General features: G+C 42.9%; 1 protein-coding gene across 2 annotated transcripts; it reads left to right on the top strand.

Moving 5' to 3' along the window:
* The first annotated feature begins 454 nt into the window (after nucleotides 1–454).
* On the top strand, nucleotides 455–4,884 carry VAMP2 (vesicle associated membrane protein 2). 2 transcript variants are annotated; one of them, XM_069104114.1, is made up of 5 exons: nucleotides 455–559; nucleotides 1,457–1,577; nucleotides 2,273–2,431; nucleotides 2,924–2,975; nucleotides 3,227–4,884. In XM_069104114.1, coding segments are annotated over exons 1-5 (351 nt in total). In that variant the 5' UTR covers nucleotides 455–557; the 3' UTR covers nucleotides 3,244–4,884. The 2 variants fall into 2 exon arrangements, with proteins under 2 accessions (XP_068960215.1, XP_068960214.1); XM_069104113.1 differs by lacking the exon at nucleotides 455–559 and having other exon boundaries at nucleotides 1,401–1,577.
* The last annotated feature ends 15,340 nt before the right edge of the window (nucleotides 4,885–20,224 follow it).

Here is a 20,224-nt window from a genome sequence, read left to right as displayed (position 1 = left end):
CTTAGGAATTTGAGTGTTTTAGGTTAGAGACGTTTGGGATTTGAGAAAATTGCAAGGGTTGAATTAATTGGTATGCTACAGTTTAGGGCCTGGGGTGCTGGGTGTGCAGTGTGGTGGTTTTGTAGATTTGGGGATTGGGGTGTTGGGAATTTGGGAGTAGGAGGATGGCCTTGAAGAATTTGGGGGGTTGAGGTTGTAGATCTGAGGTAGGGAAAGTTTGGGGGTTGGAGACAGGTGTCCAGGGACAGCCTAAGCATCTTTGGAGAGAGGAGTTTTAGAGGGTCCTGAGCTCCTTCTAGGTCAGGATCTTAGGAAGGGGGTGGGGAAGGAAGGAGCAGGACATTCAACATGGCGGCACCTCAACCCCTTCTCCCAGTCCCCCCCCCCCCCCCCCCCCCCCCCCCCCCCCCCGGCCTGGCCCACGGGTGCCCGGATGTGGGTGACGCGCGGCCGCCATCTTCCCGTCCCCAGGCTCGGCAGCACCATTCGGAGCCAGCGCGAGCCGGAGCTGCCGCCGCTGCTGTCCCCGCCCGCCCGCGCGCCCGCCCGCCCCCGCCATGTGAGTCTGCACCGCCCGGCGCCTGGCGCCGTCCCCGGGGCTACCGTGGGCCCCCGTGCACTGCCCGGAGCCATCCTCCCGCTGTCACTCCTTCCTCCTCCTCCTCTTCTTCCTTCTCCCCGCAGCTGCCGCCGCCCTCCTGGCCTTTCCCACCCTAGTTGCCCGGGCGCCCTCTGGGAGTTGGGCTCGGCCGTGCCCCAGGGAGGTGCGAGCCCTGGGCTGCAGCCACTTGCGCCGCCGCCGCCCGGTCCTGTCCCTGCATTGTCCATTCTGTCCCCTCCAGCTCGGCCGGCCGTGGGGGCGTCGCTTTTGCTTTTAGAGGAGGGGCTGGGCTGGGGCTATCCGAGCTTCAGGAGAATGGGGGACGAAGAGCTAAAAATACCCGGGCCCCAGGGGTACCTGGGGGCTGTAGGGCTGCGGTGCGGTGCGATCAGAGACCAAGATGGGGCGCCCCGAACCCAGCCAACCCGACCCGCCCCTGGAGATTTCCTGTCACCAGCCCAGGCACGGTGAACCCTGGCGTCTTTGCCTCACATGCCTGCTCCAGACGCCCCGCAAAGTCTTATTGGTCTTGGCAGCCTCCACCAACCTACCCCCCACCCCTCAGTTTGAGGATTAAGGGCCTGCCCCCAGTCCCCAGGCTGCCAGGGGCCTTGAGAGGAGGAGGTGAGGAGTCTCACTACCCCAGTGCTCGAGCCCAATCCCTCATTCTTCTGGGAGAAACTGGGGGCCCAGAGAGGAGACTCAGACTCAGAGAATGAGTCTGGAAGGACTTGCCTGAGATCTTCTCTTTGGGGGGGGAGATCTGGGGACTCGGAAGAGGGGAGGCTTGGCAGAGTCTTCTGTGAAGGGCTGGATGTCCTTGTGTCAAGACACTTTTGCCACTTACACCCTTAGGTCTGCTCCTGCTACTGCCATGCCCCCTGCTGCCCCAGCAGGAGAAGGGGGCCCTCCTGCTGCCCCCCCAAACCTCACTAGCAACAGGAGGCTGCAGCAAACCCAGGCCCAGGTGGATGAGGTGAGCGGAGAAATGAAAGAAAGGGGGGTAAGGACTGGCTGCCTCGTGATCAGTACCACGGACAGCTCACTGCTGTATGCCTGGAGATAGAGCTTTCCGGGTGGGAGGGAGGTTAGGGTAAGAGGCACAAATGTTTCGTGTCAGCAGCGTTGGACAGCGACCTGTGTCACTGTTGTCATGCACCTGGCCACCTGGTAAATTAGTTGGCGTTGCTCCTTTGCTTTACCCTTCGAGGTCTGGGCCTGATGTATTGGGCTGTTGTAGACTAGGCATATTGGAGGTTTTTAGGTAGTGGGTAAGTCTCATTGTTTGTTTTATGCCTTAACCTGTAAAGGTGAGGTTTCTGACCTACACCCAATGTGTCAGTGAGTTCTGCTAGTATGTCTAAGGCATGTATCTGGCATGCTACTGTCATGCTCTTGCTTTGTGTCTCTGGTAGGTCCTGTGTATGCATTATGCTTTAAGCATGTGTCCCTGGTATTATTTACTCTGTGTCTGACAGCTCCTGTACATTAGATTATACTTAGTCTAAGGTTTACGTACCAGTATATGTCAGATGTATGTCCTTGGGGGGTTGTCCTATTTGTGTGATGTTTGAAGCTTTTTCCTGGCATAGTTTGTGACAAATCTTTGGTATGTTGCTTGTATGAATCCATAGAATAATCATGTCATCACTCTTGCCCTCCGTTGTCTAGGTGGTGGATATCATGCGGGTGAATGTGGACAAGGTCCTAGAGCGGGACCAGAAGTTATCAGAACTAGATGACCGTGCAGATGCCCTCCAGGCTGGGGCTTCCCAGTTTGAGACAAGCGCTGCTAAGCTCAAGCGTAAATACTGGTGGAAAAACCTCAAAGTAAGGAGGCTTGAGGAGGGCATGAGGGAGGTTCTCGAGGGTGGGTTCACTAGGAGAGGAGACTGAGGGAATGGGGTAAAGTGTTCTCTAGGCCTGATCAATACTGAATTAAAACTGTGTGACCTTGGATGAGTCACTTCTTTCTGGGTTTGTTTCCTCCTTTTTAAAATGAAGGGGCTATATTATATTAGGTGGTCACTAAGGTTCTTCTCCCCCTCCCCCCCCACATGTACTGTAGTTCTTCAGGAAATGGTTTGGAGAGTGGGAAGCAGGCAGAGCTTGGTGCTATGACCTTTTCCCCTACTAACCTGATTATCACCCCCACCCCATCCTTCTTCTCTTTTTTCTTTTCTCCTTACTCTCCCTTTCATCTTTCTTTTCTCTTCCTTTCCCCTTTTCCTTTTTTCCTTATCCTCTCTCCACCTTCTCATCTCACCTTTTTTCCCCCTTTCCTTCCCTCCTCCCTTCCTTCTTTCCACCCCACCCTCCCAGATGATGATCATCCTTGGAGTGATATGCGCCATCATCCTCATCCTCATCATTGGTGAGTGGGGAGTTGAGGGAGGAGGTTCAGATACTTTGGCCTAGGAGGAAAAAGAAACAGGCTTTTCCATTGGGCCCCACTGAGTCCCACCAGCATCCCCAGAACTTATACTCCTAACTAAGGCTTGTGAAATGGCATCTGAGGGTGGGGGCTGGGCAGTCTTGAGGACGGCTAAGTATAGATGAGAAATTCCCCTAGCTGGGGAGATATGGACCAAATCTGACCCTAACACTCTTTGGGTCTCTCCACAGTTTATTTCAGCACCTAAGCCCACAGCAGGAGCTGCCCCTGCCCGGGAGAGGGCCCCCTTCCCTCCATGGCTCTCCCTCTCTCAGCCATATCTTCCAGTCCCTTCTCCTGTCCCACCTCCAGTGTGTCTGCGTGTGTGTCTCCCCTTGTAAATAGCCAGCTGTTATTTATACATATATAATATTATATATATTTGGTCTGTTTGTAGTTTTATTACTAGAAGATTTTTTCTGGTTGTTCTTAACTTCTCTCCCCTGCCCATCACCCTTTTCTTTCCCCTAACTCTTCATTTATTTCCTTTTCTTTTGACCCACAGTCCCTTCATGTGCATTTGCTATGCAACATTCTCTCTATTCTTCCCCTTCCATCTTCCTTTTTGCCTGGTCCTAGCTGTTCATCTCTCCCAACCATCTCTCTCCTCCCAGGAGCCTGGGGCTCCCCCTTATTTATGAACTATCCAATCATTATGGACTGTGACAAAGATTTCCTTAGCCACCTTCCCTCCCCTGTATCTCCTGGGAGCTCTGAGCATTTGAATTAGCATGTCATTTACATAACCACACCCTTTTTGGTTTGCTTTTCAGTCATTCCTGCCTCCTGACCTGTATTGGGTCTCCTTTTATTTGCTAAACACACCTATGGGTCCCTCCAATTTTACCCTTATTTGCACGTCATTTACATAAGTGAGGGGTTCTTTGCTTTTAACACATGGGGGCCTGTGGCCTCCCCATTCCATTTTTTTTCACCATCCATTTCCTTCTAACTCTTGTCTGTCATCATCCTTTCCCAATTCCTCCTTCCCATAAATGCCTCCCCAACTCTCAACCCCACAGCTGGTATGTAAGTGTCTTAAAGTTAAATGTTTTGATGGACCAATAATTCTGCCACTTGGGGGTCTCCACATTCCTACTCCCCATATTTGGTAGGGGGTCTCACTGACATTTTCAAAAGGGTCCCCCTCACCTGCCTCTCCCACCCCAGCTGGGATGAATTGGGGAACCCTGCTACATTCCGATTCTTATCTAGGAGGGGAGGCCACCAGCCAAAAGGGGCTGTCACTGCCGTGGGGAGTCTGGTAAGGGGGCTGAGGAACACCTCACAAGTCCTCCATGGACCTCCTCCCCTCTGAGCCACCTCCTTGTGGGGAACAGAGCTGATAGCCCACCCTGGGGTTCCAGGGAGGGTTTGCAAAGTCCTGTCATTGCCCACCTCCTTTGGATGCCCCCCTGAATTCAAGGAAGGGGGAAATAGTCACTGCCAGAATGTGTTGTTGGGGGAGGAGGAGACATTTTATCCCTTCCTCTCCCCAAGGGAAGAAGGGAATGGTTCCTGTGAGGTCGTCTAGACTGAGGGGAGTTGGTGATTGAAAGAGGAGGGTCAAAAAGTCTCTTTAAATGGCACAATTTGTGGGGAATGTGGAGGGGAGGATATAGTCCTTTTACTTGCCACTAAATCTCCATGTTTCCCCATTCCACTTTCTGGGAGGTTGAGGAGAAGGAGAGCTGCCTAATGGGTTGGGGGTGGTGGAGATGTGGGGGTGGGGCTTTGTTTTAGACCCCCCCCATTCCCTATCCCTACCCTACCCCTTTCAGTGCCCCCAATTCTGTGGCAAATCCAGATTGTGAAAATGTACAATAAATAAATGTGTGATGAGAAACCAGATAGTGTGTGTGCATCTTTGTTCAGGCTGGGGAACTTGGCTTTCTAAACTGAGGGGGACATGGGTTGGCTATGTACATGCAGAGAGTGAGAAGAGTTAGATTCCAGGAGAGGGAGGGAAAGATGCTTAGCTTAAGGCTAGGAGAGGGGGTTGTTATGAGAGAAAGCTAGAGAAAATGGACAAAGGACAAGACAGGGCAAGAAAGGCACTGAAGCTGTGACCTGGGTCGGGGAAAATGTAACTCCAAAGTTGACCACAAGGAGACATCATAGAATTGTGTAATGAAAAGAATTCCTTACATTTATAAAGTTTTTTCATAGCCATTAACTTACATGATTTCCTCACCCCACCTCCAACAACTTTTAAATATAGAGCATTATTCTTTGTAGAGGAGGAAACAGGTCTACATAGATGATAGGATTGGCCCAAGATCACAGAGCTAATTATTGTCAAAACCAGGATTTGGAATGACAGGCAGGATCTAAAACTTGAAGGGAACTTAGGAGATAATTTAGTCTACCATTTTTCCTTTGCAGATGAAGAAACTAGTCCATAGATGTACAGTAATTTGTCCAAGGTCATACAGGTCACCCTTGGCAAAGAAAAGATGCACAGTATTTTTTTTTTTTTAACAAATTTTAAGTTAACAGAGACTTGAAAAGACCATCTTGTCCAACCCATACCTAAACAAGAATCCTCCAGAAGAGGGATTCTTAATCTTTTCTGTGTCATAGACCTCTGGCAGTCTAGTGAAGCCATTAAACCCCTTCACAGAATAATGTTTTTAAATACCTAAAATAAAATACTTATGATTCAAATAAACCAATTTATGTTGAAATTGTTATCAAAATATTTTAACACAAACATAATGAACCCCATATCAAGAACCCTTGTTCTACTGTATCCCCAAGAACTCCAAAGAAGGCAAATTCACCACCTTTTAAAGCAGTGTTTCACTTTTGTGTAGCTCTAAATTTGGAGATGTTTCCTTATATAGAGTTGAAATCTACATTTGAAGCTTCTACCCATTGTTTCTAGTTCCAAACTAGAATCTTAATGCCCTTGTTCAGTGTTCTTTCCATTATATCACAGTGCCTCTCTGTGTGATAGAGAACCACTAGCCCCACCCCCACCCCACCCCCACCCCCAGCATACAGGCTGCTTTGTACACAAGAGCAGAGGGAGCAGAGTCTATAGTGTAGTCTTACAGGGAAAAGACCTGGATAAGAGAATCCTCAGGACACTGAGCAACTGTTTTTCTCATGGGCCTAAGTATTTATCTTGTCCTCAGTTCCTGGTTCTCAGATCCTTCTCACCTATGTAATCTCTTGTAGTTTCTAAGTTTTGTTGTTGTTCAGTTGTTGCAGTTGTCATGACCCCATTTTGGGTTTTCTTGGCAAAGATACCGGAGTGGTTTGCCATCTTCTTCTCCAGCTCATTTTACAGATGAGGAGACCAAGGCAAATTGGGTTAAGTGACTTGTCCAGGGTCACATAAGTAGTAAGTGTCTTAGGCTAGATTTGAACTCAAGAAGATGAGTCTTTCTGACTTCAAGCCCAGACTATATCCACTGCATCACTTTGCTGCTCAGTTTCTAGGTTATTGGGCCACAATATATAAATGCCTATTTATTTATTATTGAGTACCTCAATTCCATTCAATTTACCTTTAGCAAATATAGTACATATAGGTATATGTACCATGCTAGGCAGGTGGTCAGAGATGAAAGTATGTGTAAGACTGCCCCTGTGGTCAAAGACCTACTGGTTTCATCAGGGAGATAAGAGAGACCCAACTGACTTCAATACAAAACATAACACACTAAACACAATAAGGCAGAGTGTCACAGTGAATCAGAGGAGAGTACTTTCTGCTACTTGGCTTAGAGAAGGGTTCATGGAGAAAGTGACATCAGAAGAGGTAGGATTGGTAGGATCTTTACAATCAGAAATTGGGAGGGAAGGATGAGAGAGTGGGAAGAACATTATAAGAGTAAGGAACCGTGTTAACAGAGTTTTTCTACAAAGGTAGAAAAATGCTAGACTATTCAGACTATGTGTAGTCCTGTTTCACTAGAGCAAAAGATATGGGAAAGAGAGCTGAGGCTAGAAAAATAGACTGGAGTTAAGTAGTGACAGGCCATGAGTGTCATTTTAAATAGTTAAGGTTAGAATCTGTAGGCAATAGTGAAGCTAATGTTTTCTCAGTGGGGTAATCTGATCCAAGTTATGCATAAGGAAGATTAATGTATAGGTAAGTAATGTGGAGATAGTGCTGGTTCTGGAGTAAGAAGAGTCATAGTTTAGAATCCCATTCTCACGTTAATTGTGACCATAGGCAAATAAATCACTTAACCTCTTTGATCCTTATTTTCCTCTCTGCAAAATGGAAATATAATCTGTAATAATAGGGTTGTTGTGAACATCAAATATAAGCTTTGTAAATATCAGTTATTATCGCTCCCTCCTTAGGGCCACCTCTTAGAATTCTTAGCTTTGGTTTTGATCTCTAGTGGAGTGGGGAATACATAAATTTTTGTGATGTAAAACCAAAACTCATCAATAAGACTCTCAAAAAATTCTTAACTTTCTTTAAGCTTTAACTCAGATGCTATCTCCTATTGGAAATATTTGTTGATTCCTTACTTCCCCCCCCCACCCCCATTAGTGTTCTTTCCCTTCAAAAATTAACCTGTATTTATTTATCATAGGTAAGTACATGCATAGATATGTACCTGTTGAATAAACATAAATACACGTCCATAAAACAAAACTTGAGAGCAAGAAAACTCCTTGGAAAGCAGTAAAACAGAAATCCTTCCCCTCCTTTTCACCCTATGACCACCTGCCTAGTTCAGGGCTTTATCATCTTTTGCCTGAACTATTACGGTGCTATTTTACCTAGCTTCCCTGACTTCTCCACCAACAGCTAGAAAGCATCTAACCCTGGCCATATCCTTCCTTGGGGAGAAATCCCACCACAAGAAAAGTATTCCACATCACAATACTACTTACGTGTCTCAGATGAAACCCATTCAATCATTAAACATTAAGTGCTTACCATATTCAAGGTAATGTGTGAGGCTATACAACAAAAACAACATTCTTTACTGATTTGTTGTTAAGGAACTTAACTTCCTATTCAACCTGGCTGCTTTGGTTTTATTATTTTCTACAATGAACAATCTTTTGCCTGGTTCAGGTCGCTACATATCATAACCTGTATGATGAAAACATTGTGAATGTTTTGTAAATAGGGATGGGAGAGATATATGAAGGCCCCATTTTAATTCCCTTCGTTACAAATATCTTAACCCAACTAATCTCCCTAAGCACCCAAGCAAACAATACACAAAATACTTCAGGAACTAAGTGGTTCTGGGAGAAAAGTTCAGGTTCTTAGAAGACCTTCCCCTACTAGGTTCAAAGCACTTTTTTTTTTTACTTTCACTACAAAGGAGGTAAGAAAAGCAGCCTGGTATAGCCAAATGTGTAGGTACCAGGGGTTGAATTCTGCCTCAGAATTTCATAGCTGTATGATTATGGGTAATTTGAACTCTCAGATTATTAGTTTTGTCATCTGTAAAATGGAGAAAATAATACTTGCATGCCTCTGGAAATTGGTTTCCTCATCTGTAAATTGGACCAGATGACCTCTAGATCAGAATCCTCTATAGTCCATATGGCAATACAAAACCTATTACATTGATAAGAAACCCCAAGTCTCAGTGCATCAAAAGTATCATTGGCTTATGTTTCTACATTTAAAGGTGTAAGAACTGCAGAGGTCATTTAATCCAACTCCTCTCATTTTACAAATGAGGAAATGATACCATTAAAGGTAAGTGATTTGCCCAAGGTCACACACTCCTAGTAAGTGCCAAGCCTGGATTCCAACACAGGTTTTTTGATTCCAAATTCAATTCTTTTTATATTCTGGCATTTCAGGATAAAGCTGTGGACCTGGTGCTAGGTATAAGTTTGGTCCAGTCGCTAGAGACCCAATAACCATGACTTTATTTGCTGATTCATGGGTCTCAACTAATAAGAGATCTTAAGTCTCAGGGAACCAAAAACAATAGAAAGCTTTCACTGAAGAGAAACCACATCCATTTGAAGTCTTGAGCAAGTTCATCAAAGATACTGTCTCTTAGGGCATCAAAGATACTACATAGAGGATCATCAGGAATGGATTCCAGGTGCGTCTTGTCCCTTGCCACTTTGGGAACGGGGCTGTCACTAAGTATACCTGTACAACAGTGATTTCTTGACCCAGAGAATCAAAGGGAATCTCTTTTGGAGTCAAGGTAGATCTGGTGTCTCTGATCACTTACACCACTGACTTCCCTGTGTTTGGAGTGAATGACCTTGGAAGCAAATGCTGCCATTCTAGCACGGGAGCCCCAGGATCATCATAGGACGCTTGAAGTTGGATAACCCAATTAATTGCTGCTTCTCCCATCTTGAAGTAAGCAAACTCCAATCTTTTGCTCTCCTTTGATTCAGAGTTGCTGTTTAATGAAGGAATATTCTCTTCTTCTATAACCTTCTCAACCATCATCCTTATTGATTTAATCCTTCTTGGTCCACATACTTCTCTGCCTTCCCATTCCATTATACCCTGTGGACCTCCCACTGTACTAATACAGTTCTGTTCATGTTAGATATCCTTTTCATGTGTTTTGATTTTCTGAAACTAATGGAAACCTAGCTCTGTCCATAAGACACTATAGCTTTAATAAAATGTATTACCTCGAGAGCAGGGACTACTTCATTATTGTTTTTGTATTCTTGCTCCCTAGAGCAGTGTTAAGCAAATATTAGGTGCTTAATATGTGCTTGTTGATTGATCACTTTTTCTTTACTTTTTGCTGTTGTTTTTTTGGAGAAGAGAGGGCAGGACAATTCGGGTCAACTGACGCCCAAGGTCACATGGCAAGTAAGTGTGTCAAGTGGTCCGAGGTCTGATTTGAACTCAGGTCCTCCTCACTCCAGGGTCAACGCTCTATTCACTGCACCACCTAGCTGCCCCACAGGTCACTTTTTCTAATACTGGTTACTCCTCTCATGCTAATTTTCACAATGAATGCATCAAGAAGAGGAAAGGCATACTTGTTTTTCACTGCTACTTACAAACTGCTTCCATCACTTAGAAACCTTCCCAGCTTTGAAATCCATTCCATCTGTCTGTATCACCCTATCCAGACCTTTGGCCTAATAATAATAATAATAATAGATATCACATTTATATAGCATTTTGTTCACAAAGTGCTTTATATAGGTTACCTCATCTGATTCTTATTCTATGAGGTGGTGCTATTTGTGAGAGAAATATGGCTAAGAGAGGTTATTTTCTCAGGGAAACAGAGGTAATAAGCACCTGAGGCAGGATTTGAACACAGGTCTACCTTGACTCCAAATTTAATGCTCTATGAAATCCACCAGCTTCTAATTCATTCTATGTCTTTTGTCAAAGAATTTAGTATCTGGTTCAGTCTTTCTCTTCACCATGATTACTATTCTAATATTGCTGGACTTCAATATACATGATAATGTTCTTTTAAACACCTCAGTCTCCCAGTTTATCAGCTTTTCAACTTCTTTAACAGAGAAGACCCAACCTCCTATACACACAGTGATCATTTTCAACATCACTATTAAACATAACTGTGGTGCCACCATGATTTTGAACTCTGAAGATCTTCTCTGTCTTTTCTTTTCTCCCTCCAATGGCTTTCTGTCTTCATTCAAACCTCTAGTCTCTTTACCCCTCCCTCTTCTACCAATCCATTACATTTGCTCTGACTTTACTTTATTCCCTTCATAGTCTTAACCATTTCAACCATACACTGACTCTGCTTTTGAATGCCTTGACATCTCCTTCCTGCTGATACACCTTGCCAATTGCCACCCCTAGATTACCCCATCTCCCCCAAACAACTCCCATCTCCACTCTTACCCAAAGTTTGATCTCTACTGATGAAAATCACACAACTGTCTCAAATGGTTTAACTATAAATTTATGTTTATCTGATTTCAACTGGGTGTAATAGTAATGGAATTTAAAGATCCCACTGTATTGGCTTGATGTTTGGATTGATTGTGTTAAAACCCAGAGCTTGTGAATCCCACTTGTGGGATGGACTTGTTGACATGAAAAGAGAGGGCTGAACTGGGAGGAGCTGGTGATGTGAATTTAGAGAGGCACAAGCTGAGAGAGAGGCAGAAGAATTTTTTTTTTTGGAAGCAGCATCGTGGAGGCAGAGAGACAGAGAGGATTGCTGAGGGCCAGTTTGAACTGCCCAGGACTTTTGAGAGCTGCCACCCAGACCTGCCAAGGACTGAGGAGACATGGCTGTTATGCTGGTACTTTGTCTGTTTTGATGTTGTTTTGCCAGATTCGTCCACTGGTGAAGGACAGTGCTGTTGTTGCAGAGGTTCTGGAACCTTGCTGTTGGTTCAGAAGCCCTGAAGAAAGATTTTCTTGTTGTATGTTTACAGAAATCCTGGAAGAGGGTTTTGCTAATGTTTTCAGGGTCCTAGGACTGTTCTGCAGACAGAGAATGAATTAATGAGGACACTGGCAATGTATCTTGTGGCCTTGCTAAGCTTTGTCTCCCCAGGAACAAAGATTGCTGAGAACTTGCCTCAGGGCAAGATGAAGAAAAGACCTCTCTTTGGGTATTAAATGCTGTGCTTAAGCTTGTTGTAACTCTGGGGTAGATGGCCTATTCAGTTGTGATCCAAGGGTGGGAAATTTTTTACCTTTTTGTGCTCTGTGACTGACCAAATGAATGTACTTTGCTTATGATTGGAAACTAATCTCCATTTGAGAAGAGGGACTTTGTGATTGACTAAATGAATGTAATGTCCAGGGGTGGAGTAGTACTTGGAAATTATTGAATTACACTTGGTGAATGTTGTGTTTTGAATTATGCTATATTTTGATTTTCTCTGTTCTTAATTTGTCATTGAATAAAATGTGGAGCAGCTATGCTGGTATTTTGAACCTTGGGGAGTTGCCTTTGCTTGGCATTACACTGGGCTCTCATTGATTCATAATAATCCTTTTATTCTTTCCTAGTTGAATATCACTCACCACAGCAACTATTAAAAAACTTCTTAAGTCTCCTACATCAACTATCTCCCCTCATTCCCAGTAGATAACTTCACATTACTGAAAAGTTTTAGATAATATGTCATTTTCTTCTTCTCCCTTATTTGTCATTGCAAAACTTATCTACATCATACCCCATTCTCTCTTACTTTGCTTCAGTCTCTCATTTTGTCTCTTTTTATCTACTGGCTCCCCCTTGCTGCCTACAGACATCCCATGTATACCCCCACCCCTTTCTTAGAAAAAAATAACAATTTTACTTGTATGTAAAAGACACAGTATGATTTTTTTTTTGCTGAAATGCTTTTTTTCCCTTTCTTTTTCTAGTCATTTTATTTTTTTCCTCAATTACATGTAAGTCAAATTTTTAAACATTTGTTCTTTAAAATTTTGAGTCCCAAATTCTCTCCCTTCCTCCTTCCCCATCCTCAATCCCTTCCTGGGGAGACAATTTGATATAGACTGGACATATGTAATCATGCAAACATTTCCATATTAGCCATGTTGCAAAAGAAAACACAGACCAAAAAACTCAAGAATTAAAAAAAGTTTTAAAAGTATTTTTCAATCTGAATTTAGACTCTGTTAGATCTTTCTCTGGAGGTGGATAGCATTTTTCATCATAAGTCCTGTAGAATTGTCTTGTATCATTGTATTGCTGAGGATAGCTAAGTCATTCACAGTTGATCATTGTAAAATATTACTGTTCCTGTGTACAATGTTCTCTTGGTTCTGCTCATTTCTCTTTGCATCAGTTCATTTGAGTCTTCTCAGGATTCAGTGACATTACTCTATTGCTTTTCCTGGTACCCAACTACTTGTTCCTCAACATCTTTTGCTGAATTATCATCCATTTCTTGCCACCAAAGGGTCCATCTTTTATATATTTCTTTGTGTGCTCTCTCTGTGATCTCATTAGCCATAGTTCAAATATTTTCTCAATAAAGTTGACTCCTAAATGTATATGTTCAGTCTTAATATTTTTCCTGAACTCCCCATCCCACATCACCATTGGACATTTTCTTATGACTAGCCCATTGATATCTCAAACTCAAAATATCAAAAATAGATCTCAATATTCCCCGCAAACTTATTCTTTTTTCTGAAATTTTTATTCCTGTTGAGGACATGACCATCATTCTAGTTAACCAAGTTTGCAACCTTGTAATCACTCTTCACTTTTTTTCCCTACCTTAGCATAAATAAGGAAATAAATCATAAATAAGTTCTAATGACTTGTAGGTTCCATCTTTACATCTCTCCCAATATGTTTCCTCTCCTCTCACAGAGACTGTACCTACAGTCAGGCTTTCATCACTCTTCACAAGTCATCCCTGGTCTCTCCTCTCTCTAATCCATCCTCCACATATCTAACAAATAAATGTTCTATGAGAGAAATAATTGAAAATAGGGCCACGTTATTTTATGGACAAGACACCAGAAGAGGATACAAGAGAAATATGCTGGAAACTTGTGGAAGGAGACACTAAAACATCACCTGAACTAAGCTGGTATTGAGGAACTGACTTAATACTCTGCATTTCTGACTTAACCAAGACATTATGAAGGGAAGTAGCATCTCAAATAGAAGCACAGAGTCTTAGTATCTTGAAGAATCTCCTTCTTTAGAGCAAAACTGAACTTTTATAAGTTCAAAAAAGTAGGAAGACAAAACATCAAGTGAGAATAGTACAAAATTAGTTGGGAGGTCACAAGAGATTGATAAGGATTTATAAAGCAGAAAGAATCAGTTGGTGGCTAAGTGGATTGTGGGGGGAATATTTTGAGCAAGGTAAAATTAATAGCAAATTGATCAGGTGCTTTGTAATTTTCTGTTTAGAGACAGAAGTTTCTTTCCCATGAGAAAGAAATTTCTCTTACCCATAGTTTCTTTAGCTCAGCAATGCCTAGTCTACCTATAGGCCTTTACAGTTATATCAAGCTCTCTAAAGGCACAACAAAATAAGACATGTCTAGATCACTGTTTCTACCCTGAGTATACACACAGTTTTTCAGGCAGGAGATGAATCATCATCTGGCAGGTACCAGGTAAAACAAGAGTGGTACCACTAAAGCCAAAGGAGGAGAGAGAGAGAGAGAGAGAAATAAATGTACAATAGAGTAGAGAGAGAGAGAGAGAGAGAGAGAGAGAGAGAGAGCAGTAAATGTACAATAGAGTCAAAAGCTTCTGAGAGGTCAAGTACAAGGGTAGAGAAATGGCAACATTCAGTAGGTGATATATTCTGCAATGCTTCATCTAGCTGACTGAAGGACAGTGAGGGCACAATCTAGAAGCAATCTTGATTTGACTTCTTTAGCTCACTTCCTGGCTAATGACATCAAGTGAAAGATAATTTTATAAGGTCTTAGGACTTCTCCTTTTGTTTGTGTCACTATTTGTTCTGTCATTTTATGTGAAAGAAGTTGGAGGTTATGACCTTATGAGCTTCAAAATGGCAAGAAATTGAGTCTAATGTTCTGAGAGTCCAGAAGTTTAGTTCAAGCTGGGTTTTGCAGCCAGCCTTCAGGACTTACCTACAGGGATGTGTAAATTTGGTAGAACTAATGCTATGCATCAATTGTGTTAAATCTGAGTCTGTTTTCCCCAGATCAACCTGGGTGTGTGTGGGGGGATATATCCCTAAGGGGTCGGGTAGAACTGTTTGTTCTGGGGCATCTAGGTGGCACAGTGAATAGATTACCAGCCCTGGAGTCAGGAGGACCTGAGTTCAAATTTGGCCTCAGACACTTAACACTAGCCATGTGACCTTGGGCAAGTCACTTAACCCCAATTGCCCTGCTGTCCCACCCCCCCAAATAGAAAAAAAAAAATCTGTTTTCTGTATCTTCAAAGTAAAAGCTTAAGGAAAAAAAAGATCTCACAAAGGAATTCATTCAAATGGTCATTAATGGTCCAGCCAGATGATAGGAGGCTAATGTAATGATCATGACCATCCAGCACCCTTCTACCTTTGAGGACAAATTTCCTATCACTTAGGGAATTGATCAATAAGGGATCAGTCCTCCAACAGTTTGAGAATTGGTACCCTATGATTATGGTCTTTGAGTATGGATTCCCAGGTGCAAAGAATTGTGGATAGAGGAAGTCAAAGTTACAAACTTTATAGGAGCAGCTGATATTTTAAATCTACTTGCAGATTTTATTCAGTAATTACATCCTAATGTATATAAGCAAGCAATCTTAGCAAGTCACTGGAAGTTGGGAAGTTGGTTTGAATGTCAATAAGATGGGGATAAATTCCCTGAATTCCTTCCCCCGTTAGAATGAATGAATGCAAGTTCTCTGACGGTCATCAGTGTTTTATTTATGAACCTGAGCCAAAAACTACAAATTATTGTCAGGAATACATTCATACACTTATGTTAAACTAATCTGGCTTGGAACAAGGATAGGGGTTTGTGGAACAAGGATAGGGGTTTGAGAGGGGAGACTATCAGCCTATGTGTAGAGCAGCCTAAAGGATACCCAGGACCTGAGTGGTGAGGTTCTTTCTGGCACAGGGAGGCCAGGCAGCCTGACCTTGGATTGCCATCTAGTGGTTCATGCAGATATAGCATATCTAGTAGCTATTTCAACAAACATTCCTGCCATTATAAAGCAGAAGTTACTGTGGATGGGAACACTACTCTTTTTTTTTTTTTAAGCAATCGGGATTAAATAACTTGCTCAAGGTCACACGGCCAGTTATTTCTGGATGTGGTGCTAAGTATCTGAGCCCAGATTTGATCCCCAGGTCATTCTGACACTGGAGCTGGTGCTCTTACTCGACCTGGCCATCCTAGGGAACACTACTCTTTATATTTCTAATCTTTCTGTTCCAATGGTCCATAGCACACAACGAGATTATTATTCTATTTGTCGCCATTTGTCAGCACCTAAACGTTATTGCATGGTAAGCTCCTATTTTATGTTTTTACTCTTATCCTGTGACTGCCTAGTCCAAAATTCCTTGCCTTTGCTACTATTTCCATGGATGTTGTATCCCTTGTTTGGAACGTAAGCTTCTTAAGGACAGGTTCTGTTTCACTTTTCTAAATTTTTATCCTATTGCCTAGCACAGTGCATTGAAACTCAAAATATATTTTGAACTTTCTCCACCATGCTTCCCTCCTGTATTTCCTCACCAATAAATATGTATGTATGTATGGATACTAGACAATGCTACTCTGTCTCCCTTTACACATCCTGTTATTCTGAATAAGGCATAAAGGACATTAGTCCTTTCAGCCATATTCTCCTACAAACCTGGGGTACACTTGTCCACAAATACACATAAAGTCCAAGGGAAGAGTGGACTCAGATTTAGAGTATGATAGCAGTGAGGCACACTTGCAGGATTCACATGTAGCAAAAGTAACTCACAACTCCTGGTATTACAAGACTTGAAAAACCTTTCTCTCTTCATTGAGTCTTCATGATGTGTTCCCAGGATCAGTTTTTCTCTTCAGCATGACTCTCTATTGACAGATGTCTTGCTCCTTGAAGTGACTATCTCTCTATGTCCCTGTTTGTCTGAAATGAATTTCTCTGTCTCTGACAGATACAGAATTGGACTGTTCCCTTCTTGACTTAGTCAGAGAGGCCTTGTTACTGCCAGGGTAGGAAAGAATCTTTGACAGTTAAAACACCTTATTTACACTTTGTAAATGTGTAAATTTATACATTCTGGGCCTTCTGTGATTCAACTGAAGTAGGGAGGCACTACTTCCCTTCCCTTATATTAGTTTTAAACTCTTTTGATTAGATGTGCAAGAATTCAGGCAAATAAATCCTTACTAACATTTGTTATGTGCACTCCATTACTGTGCCAAACCCAATAATTTTTATATTTTAAGCCTTGCCTCATTATCATAAAGTTCCCCAGCTGTGCCTGTGTATTCTTTCATATTCTATCCCACTTATTCCTTGCCACATTATCACAAATTAACCGAGCATTTAAGTGTCATATATATGTACACACATATATGTGTGTATACATAAACACACACATAATCTGTTATGTGTGCTAGGTTTCAGAGAGAAAAAAATGAAACTCTGCCCTTAAGTAGTTTACATTCTTATCAGGACACATATTTTGAATAAGTAAATAGGTAATAGAGAGGGAACACCAGAAGCTTGAAGGGGGGAAAAATAAAGCATTTATTGCTAATTATATGTTTGCCACTTTGCTACTATCCCCATTTTACAGATGAAGAAACTGAGGCAGATAGTGGTTAAGTGATTTACCTAGGGTCACACAACTTAGTAGTGTTAGAGGCTGGATTTGCAACTCCAGGTCCATTGTTTATCCAGTGCATCACTTGGCTGCCACTAAGAAAAATTTCATGTAGAAGGTAGCTTTCGAGCTGTGCTTTGATATTCTAAGAGGTATAGCCCATATAAAAAGCCTCTGGGTGTTCTTATTCCAACTCTCATTCTCACTGGTGAGGGGGGTTCCCAAGAACATCTAGCTAACATCTGCTTCAGAGTTCTAGGGCTACTCTAAAAGGAAATAAAGTTCTTCTAAAATGTTATCAGCTTAAACCCTCATTCTGGGTGTTTCTCTCCCTATCAATGGCCAGTTACAATGAACATCTTCCCTTTTTCACTGATTGACCTAGTTATTAGCATCCTGGTATCATTTAACTAGGTAGCATCAGTTTTTAACAAAGGACTTATTTCCTGAGAAGATAACAATGAACATAATTTATTTAACATTTCCCCCCAAACACCAGAGGAACCCTTCTTATAACCCTAAGGAGGCATATTCCTCCTCCTATCACCTCAGTCCTTGGGGAGAATGAATTCAAACTCAAAATTATTGCTATTCAGCATTCACCCCCACTAAATTTATTTCTAAATTTGTCATAGTCACTGTTCTAATCACTCCCTTGCTGTAGAAGGATGGGCAATTCTGAGTTAATCCACTGATCAGGCTGAGTCAGGCAGGCTGCCCCTCAGGACAATACTAGCATTTCATCTGGCTCAAATACCATCAAATTATGATATTGACTCCAGTATCTAGATCTTTGGTGACTTGCTCAAAAGGTGGTAGCCTCTGGCCTCAGACACTTGACACTAGCTGTGTGACCTCGACTTGCCTTCCCCCCTCCAAAAAAAAAAAGGTACAGCCATCTGGTATTTTTCACCTGAGAGCAGGAAAAAATAGACACACTAAAGATAGATGTGCTCCTGGCTTCTTGGAAGCTCCAGGTGAGGCTGAAGGTTAGCAATCTCCAGCACCTGGAGCTGCCATTAAGCCAGGACTCCCAAGGCAATTCTTCTTCTTTGCTTATCATCAGGGAAAGAAAAAGATCAATTTGGCCAGATAGTACCTTTTGTATGAACACCAAGTTCTGGCTCAGCATCAAATCAAAATTTTGATTTTCATCATCATACAGTAAAAAGAGAGTAGTCATAGAATATCTACACAGGATTTGGAGAGGAGGGGCTTCCATTACAGATGCCCAAAAGCTGGCTCACCAGGCATCCACTCAGGTGATTACAGCAGGCAAAGCATGTTCTTGACAACCAGGCCTTCATTGCCCATTTCTTCCTCTTAATTCCTTACCAAGGCACAGATGAGAGTGAATTCCAGGGATGAGAAAAAGGCTGTTTGAAGCCACTGAGGCAGGAGGTAGAATTTTGTGAAGAAGATCATGTCCATTTGGCAGGACATGTGAAAAGTAGTAACATGCAGTAAATTTGGAACTGTAGGCTAGAGCCAGATTGTGAAAGATTTTAAATGCCAAACTGTTTTGTATATGACAGTAAAATTTGTATATTATACTAGAGGTAACAGGGAGTCATTGGAGCTTTTAGATCAGAGGAATGAAATGGTCAGACCCCTGAACCACTTTGGCAACTATGTGTAGGATGAACCCGAGAGGGGAGAGACACGAGGCAAGGGAGACAAATCAGCAAGTTATTTCAGTAGCTCATGTAACAGATGATGAGGAACTAAGAGTGGTTGTGGTGTGGGTAAAAATAAGAGGATTGATGTAGGAGATTGTTATAGGGGTAAAAATCAAGGCTTGTCAAGTGATTGGGGTTTGGGGAGAGTAAGGAATTGAGGTTGACAAGGTAGTCAACACTCTAATCCCCTAATCTTAGTTCATTTTACCCCTTGGTCATTATCATATATCTCCTGAGCTTTCCAAGCTTCACGTTCTGAGTTACCTCCCCTCTCTCACTTCAGCTTAATTATCACTATGCAAAGGTAGCAGTGAATAGTCATTAAAGTCTGTACACGTTCTGACGCATACTGGCTATATGACTCCTGGGCACAGTCACACTTGTTTCAGCTCAGCTGCTCAGTAATTCTCTGACTTTATGTTGCAAAGTATCCTCATCTTATTAGATGTAAGTATCTGCATTGGTAGCGGGAATTTGCTCAATTACAGATGATTTAAAAAAAAAAAATTCTGTTCCTGAGACGGAGCCCCGTTTTCCAGTCAACACTTTCCTTAATTATCACAATGCTCCCGCCATCATCAGCGTCCCCCAAATCCTCAAGGTCGTATCATCTCACTGCTTTATTCACAGGTCTAGAGCTGAGACTGTCGGCCTTTGCAATCTTAGAGATTGTCACATTTCACCCCAACAATAGTTGCGCTTTTAGGTTTATAAAGTACTTTATCTCATGACTGTGAGGCTCCAGCAGTGTCAGAATCTCCTCAGTTGCTGGTACTGAGATTATCCCTAATTTAACCTGTACACAGCTTGCGTGTACATAGTTATTTGCATTAGACTGTGAGCTCCCATGAGCTGGAACTGTGGGATGGGGGTATTGGCTTTCTTTGTATCCCTAGAGCTTAGCAAAGCGCTGGCACAGCAGTAGGCGCTTAATAAATGCTTGTTCACTGACTCATCGATAGGTGGCATTCGCGGAGTCCTCTACAATTTGCAAAGCCCTTCACTCCCCTTCCACTTCCCATCCCGCCCAACACGGTCTGGAAGGTCTCTCATCTCCACCTCAGCTTCCCTTCCAGCGCCCTGGGGGGCGGTAGAGAAGCTCTTACCCCACGCCGGCCGCCGTCGCCCATTCCCCATACTGCCCCTTACTACACCCTTTCAATTAAGACACCAGATATCTTTCTTCATCTAAGAACTTTCTGCCTCTCTGCCCCCTCTCGTCTTGCCGTTCCCCTTCCCTCTGCTTCCCCTTCACGCCCCCGTAGAAGCCACGCCTGCGCTGGTTCTTGTGGGCAGAAGGTGTTGGTA

The sequence above is a fragment of the Petaurus breviceps genome, unplaced genomic scaffold, assembly GCF_028583685.1.
Source record: "Petaurus breviceps papuanus isolate PSGF00001 unplaced genomic scaffold, PetGlider_PUasm1.0 673, whole genome shotgun sequence".
Classification (NCBI taxonomy): domain Eukaryota; kingdom Metazoa; phylum Chordata; class Mammalia; order Diprotodontia; family Petauridae; genus Petaurus; species Petaurus breviceps.
The sequence above is the reverse complement of the archived record's forward strand: the minus strand, read 5'-3'. Positions and strand labels throughout refer to the sequence as shown.